We start from the raw sequence: 5,923 nt of genomic DNA on the forward strand, positions 1-5,923 counted from the left end.
CCAAACAAAACAATGCAATTTGATACTAAAAGTCTATAATTTATTTGGCATACTGTACACTTTCATTTTGTGCATTTCATTTTTAAATATCAGTGAAAAGAAAAGTGTCAAAACTCGCCTTACAGGTACAATTCTCCTGGGAAACACACGTTTCCCCGTCGAATTCACAGTGCATGACTCTAATATCCACACATACTGTATATCATATTCCTTGAAACAGGAACGATTGACATCTTTTATGAAAAAAAAGTAGACAGACAGTCGCGACAGCAGCTGTCTTGACTGGTATTCAAACATAAATAAAAACGACACACACTATTTTTAAGGACAGAGTGCATGATCGGTATAAATATAAACAATATTCAGCATTATTGGATCGACACTTATTTTGAAAATAGCGCTCCTTGAAATCTATATGATGTAGAAAACAGTGCACTTGCAGGACAACAATTAGTGGCGTAGTACAAACTACTGAAAGTAGTACTCGCTCTCAAACAGTAAATAAAAGCCAATATGTCCCAACACACAAAACTGACAACCTCAAACCTGATCAGTGAGACGCACACCGCTCGCACAAAAGTGGCTTTCGGGTGAAATGTCACCAGAAAGCGCTAACTTTGTGTGAGTTAGTGCACTTTTAAAAAGGCAAACACTTAAAACACGGCCCAAAAAAAAAACAGCAAAAGAACGTTCCAGCACTGCTGTGCACACACACACACACACACATTCTTGTATTTGTTACCTTCTTGAGACCTGACAAAAATGCCTCCCTCTTTAGGACCACCCTTTTTAGATATATAAAGATTTGTATTTACAACATTTATAATATATACATACTATGCAAATATAAAATAGCTTGTGGTGAAAAATGAGTTGGAATTTCACAAGAAAAAGGTCACAATTTCACAAGAAAAACGTAGAATTTTGTCAGTGTTATAATAAAAGTCGTCATTTTAACTCAACGCAAGTCAGAATTTTACAAGAAAAACTGAACATTTGTGCAATATTATGATAAAAGTTGGAATTTCACTCAACAGTGGCGATTTGACAAGAAAAGCTTAAAATGTTGGCAATTTTATGAAAAGAGTCGTCATTTTACTTGACAAAAGTCACAATTTTAGAAGAAAACTTTTAAATTTTGGCAATATTATAGTAATCGGAATTTTACTTGGCAAAATTATGACCAATGTCATAATTTTACTCAAAAAATGTCACTATTTTAGAACAACAACAAAAAAAGGCAATATTGTGATAAAAGTCAGAATTTTATATGACAAATGTCACCATTTTGCATTAAAAAGTAATCATTTTACATTTAAAAAAAAAAAAGTTATAATTTCACGAGAAAATATTGCAATATTACAAGAAACAGAAAGAATATGAGTAATTGTTCCCAATTTTATAAGAAAAAAGTCGACACATTGTGAGAAAGACTACGGAGCCCCTAAAGGGACATGGGGGGAAAACATTTTATATATATATATATTTTTTTTTAAGACATGTATCTCGTGCGCACGAGAAACTTTTTATAAAGTTATATATAAAAAAAAAATAATTTTTTTTACATGTATGCACGCATTATAGATTTTTTTTTTAATTTTTTAAATAATTTTATAAAAAGTTTCTTGTGCGCACGAGATACATGTCTAAAAAAAAAAAAAAAAAAAAAAATATATATATAATTTTTTTCCCCTCCCATGTCCCTTTAGGGGCTCCGTAAAAGACTGCTTTTAGTTAATTTAAAAATAAATAAATTATGTTTTCTTTGTAATTGGTTCTTCAAGTTATTACAGTATTTCTCTACATACGTGTGTGTATACATATATTTTTAAATTAATTTTGGCCAAAGAGGGCACATTTCAATTTCTTACACCCACTTGTTATTTCATATGTTGACCAGAGGGGGAGCACTTTTAAAAGCGACACACAGTCAATGTGAAAAATCCCTTCTTTTTGGGACCACCCTAATTTTGATAGATTTCACCACCAGCAGGGGTGCAAATGAGACACTGTCTATTAGATGCAATGTTATTGGGACCATGATTTATGTCATCACTTGTTCACACCTCCTCATATGGAGGATACTTTTCCTTCTTCATGTCTCAAGAAGGGTAGAAATACAAGAACAAACACACACACACACACACACACACACACACACACACACACAAACACACACCCCATTTATCATTGAACCTGCACTTTGAAACAGTAGAAAAATAAAAGTATTTGAAAATAAATAGCATCCCCACACTGCCGCTACAGTTCATCTTTAGGGTTGATGTCCAGACCTTGATGCCACACAGACTCAGAGTCTAGAGCCTGGATCACTTCATCTGCCTGCAGTCTCTCCTGGGAAAAAAACATACATCATATATCATTTTGCAACATTTCCTGGAGAGTCCAGTTCCAGTACCAGTACCAGTTCTCTGAAGAGAGGGTCCATGGTGAACCAGAGAGCCACGGCACATCTCTGCCCGATGGTGACGGCCTTCACGCCATGAGGGTTCTCGCCGCCCGAGGAGAAACCAACCATCCTGCCACACTTGGGCTTGACTGACGCCTGCAAGAAGACACACTTGCTGTGTTTTTATGTTTCATTTCATATCTGAGATCACCAGAAGGAGACAAAACAAGACACTTTGCGAGCATTCAAGTCAAGAAGTTGTCATTTTAGCGGGGAAAAAGCATCATAACTAAAGTGGTAATAAAATGATATCTTCAAGTTGTCATTTGGTTGGAAAAGACAATATTAGAATGATTAAAGTTGTTTCTATGAGAATGTATTGGAAATCGTGATAATTATTGTAAGAATAAAATTGTGATCGTTCGAGAAAGATTTTACTTTTTTTTTTACAAAAAAATCTTGACATAAAAATATGTTGTAATGTTATCAGAAACTATTTAATAAAAAATAAAAAAACATAATATTATAAGAAATAAAGTTGTAGAATTATTTGAGACAAATGTAATAATAAAAACAATGATAAAAGTCATAATATTGCTAGAAATAATTTTAATTTGACAAAAAAATAAGAATAAAATTATAATATTATCAGAAATTATTTAAACTATAGAAAAAAAATCATGATAATATTATATGAAATAAAGTTGTGGTATTACAGGAAACAAAACAAAAAAAATCATGATATTATAAGAATAAAGTTGTAAAATTGCCAGAAGTAATTTAAATTTGACAAAAAATATGGTAAATATTACAAGAATAAAGTAATAATATTGTCAGAAATAAAGTTGTAGAATTATTAGAGACAAATTTAATAATAAAAACAATGGTAAAAGTTATAATATTGCCAGAAATAATTTTAACTTGACAAAACAATATGGTAATCATCATAAGAATAAAATTGTAATATTATCAGAAATTATTTAAACTATAGAAAAAAAATCATGATAATATTATACGAAATAAAGTTGTGGTATTACAGGAAACAATAAAACAAAAAAATCATGATAATATTATAAGAATAAAGTTGTAAAATTGCCAGAAGTAATTTTAATTTGACAAAAAATATGGTAAATATTATAAGAATAAAGTTGTAATATTATCAGAAATAATTTAAATTATAGAAAAAAATCATGATAATATTATCCAAAATAAAGTTTTAGTGTTACAAAAAACAATTTTTATTAAGAAAAAATAATGATAACATAAGAATAAAGTTGTAAAATTGCCAGAAGTAATTTAAATTTGACAAAAAATATGGTAAATATTATAAGAATAAAGTAATAATATTGTCAGAAATAAAGTTGTAGAATTATTAGAGACAAATTTAATAATAAAAACAATGATAAAAGTTATAATATTGCCAGAAATAATTTTAACTTGACAAAAAAATATGGTAATCATCATAAGAATAAAATTGTAATATTATCACAAATTATTTAAACTATAGAAAAAAAATCATGATAATATTATACGAAATAAAGTTGTGGTATTACAGGAAACAATTAAAAAAAAAAAAAAATCATGATAATATTATAAGGATAAAGTTGTAAAATTGCCAGAAGTAATTTAAATTTGACAAAAAATATGGTAAATATTATAAGAATAAAGTAATAATATTGTCAGAAATAAAGTTGTAGAATTATTAGAGACAAATGTAATAATAAAAACAATGATAAAAGTCATAATATTGCTAGAAATAATTTTAATTTGACAAAAAAATATGGTAATCATAAGAATAAAATTATAATATTATCAGAAATTATTTAAACTATAGAAAAAAAATCATGATAATATTATACGAAATAAAGTTGTGGTATTACAGGAAACAATAAAAAAAAAAAAAATCATGATAATATTATAAGAATACAGTTGTAAAATTGCCAGAAGTAATTTTAATTTGACAAAAAATATGGTAAATATTATAAGAATAAAGTTGTAATATTATCAGAAATAATTTAAATTATAGAAAAAAATCATAATATTATCCAAAATAAAGTTTTAGTGTTACAAAAAACAATTTTTATTAAGAAAAAATAATGATAACATAAGAATAAAGTTGTAAAATTGCCAGAAGTAATTTAAATTTGACAAAAAATATGGTAAATATTATAAGAATAAAGTAATAATATTGTCAGAAATAAAGTTGTAGAATTATTAGAGACAAATTTAATAATAAAAACAATGATGAAAGTTATAATATTGCCAGAAATAATTTGAACTTGACAAAAAAATATGGTAATCATCATAAGAATAAAATTGTAATATTATCAGAAATTATCTAAACTATAGAAAAAAAATCATGATAATATTATACGAAATAAAGTTGTGGTATTACAGGAAACAATAAAAAAAAAAAAATCATGATAATATTATAAGAATAAAGTTGTAAAATTGCCAGAAGTAATTTTAATCTGACAAAAAAATATGGTAAATATTATAAGAATAAAGTAATAATATTGTCAGAAATAAAGTTGTAGAATTATTAGAGACAAATTTAATAATAAAAACAATGATAAAAGTTACAATATTGCCAGAAATAATTTTAACTTGACAAAAAAATATGGTAATCATCATAAATATAAAATTGTAATATTATCAGAAATTATTTAAACTATAGAAAACAAATCATGATAATATTATACGAAATAAAGTTGTGGTATTACAGGAAACAATAAAAAAAAAATCATGATAATATTATAAGAATAAAGTTGTAAAATTGCCAGAAGTAATTTTAATTTGACAAAAAATATGGTAAATATAAGAATAAAGTTGTAATATTATCAGAAATAATTTAAATTATAGAAAAAAATCATGATAATATTATCCAAAATAAAGTTTTAGTGTTACAAAAAACAATTTTTATTAAGAAAAAATAATGATAACATAAGAATAAAGTTGTAAAATTGCCAGAAGTAATTTAAATTTGACAAAAAATATGGTAAATATTATAAGAATAAAGTAATAATATTGTCAGAAATAAAGTTGTAGAATTATTAGAGACAAATTTAATAATAAAAACAATGATAAAAGTTATAATATTGCCAGAAATAATTTTAACTTGACAAAACAATATGGTAATCATCATAAGAATAAAATTGTAATATTATCAGAAATTATTTAAACTATAGAAAAAAAATCATGATAATATTATACAAAATAAAGTTGTGGTATTACAGGAAACAATAAAAAAAAAAAAATCATGATAATATTATAAGAATAAAGTTGTAAAATTGCCAGAAGTAATTTTAATTTGACAAAAAATATGGTAAATATTATAAGAATAAAGTTGTAATATTATCAGAAATAATTTAAATTATAGAAAAAAATCATGATAATATTATCCAAAATAAAGTTTGTGTTACAAAAAACAATTTTTATTAAGAAAAAATAATGATAACATAAGAATTAAGTTGTAAAATTGCCAGACACAATTTTAATAATTAAAAAAATTATAAA

At 25.5% G+C, this 5,923-nt stretch overlaps 1 protein-coding gene across 1 annotated transcript in view; it reads right to left on the reverse strand.

Moving 5' to 3' along the window:
• Window positions 1-1,698: 1,698 nt before the first annotated feature.
• The window catches only part of p3h2 (prolyl 3-hydroxylase 2), a 165,149-nt gene continuing 160,924 nt past the window's right edge, over window positions 1,699-5,923 (reverse strand). Inside the window, exons 14-15 of the mRNA XM_061976170.2 lie at window positions 2,423-2,563; window positions 1,699-2,352 (exon numbers count right to left, since the gene is read on the reverse strand). Coding sequence (XP_061832154.2) covers window positions 2,260-2,352; window positions 2,423-2,563 — 234 coding nt within the window. The 3' untranslated portion in view covers window positions 1,699-2,259. The remainder of the gene's footprint in view (window positions 2,353-2,422; window positions 2,564-5,923) is intronic.

Source organism: Nerophis lumbriciformis, linkage group LG14 (assembly GCF_033978685.3).
Source record: "Nerophis lumbriciformis linkage group LG14, RoL_Nlum_v2.1, whole genome shotgun sequence".
Classification (NCBI taxonomy): Eukaryota; Metazoa; Chordata; class Actinopteri; order Syngnathiformes; family Syngnathidae; genus Nerophis; species Nerophis lumbriciformis.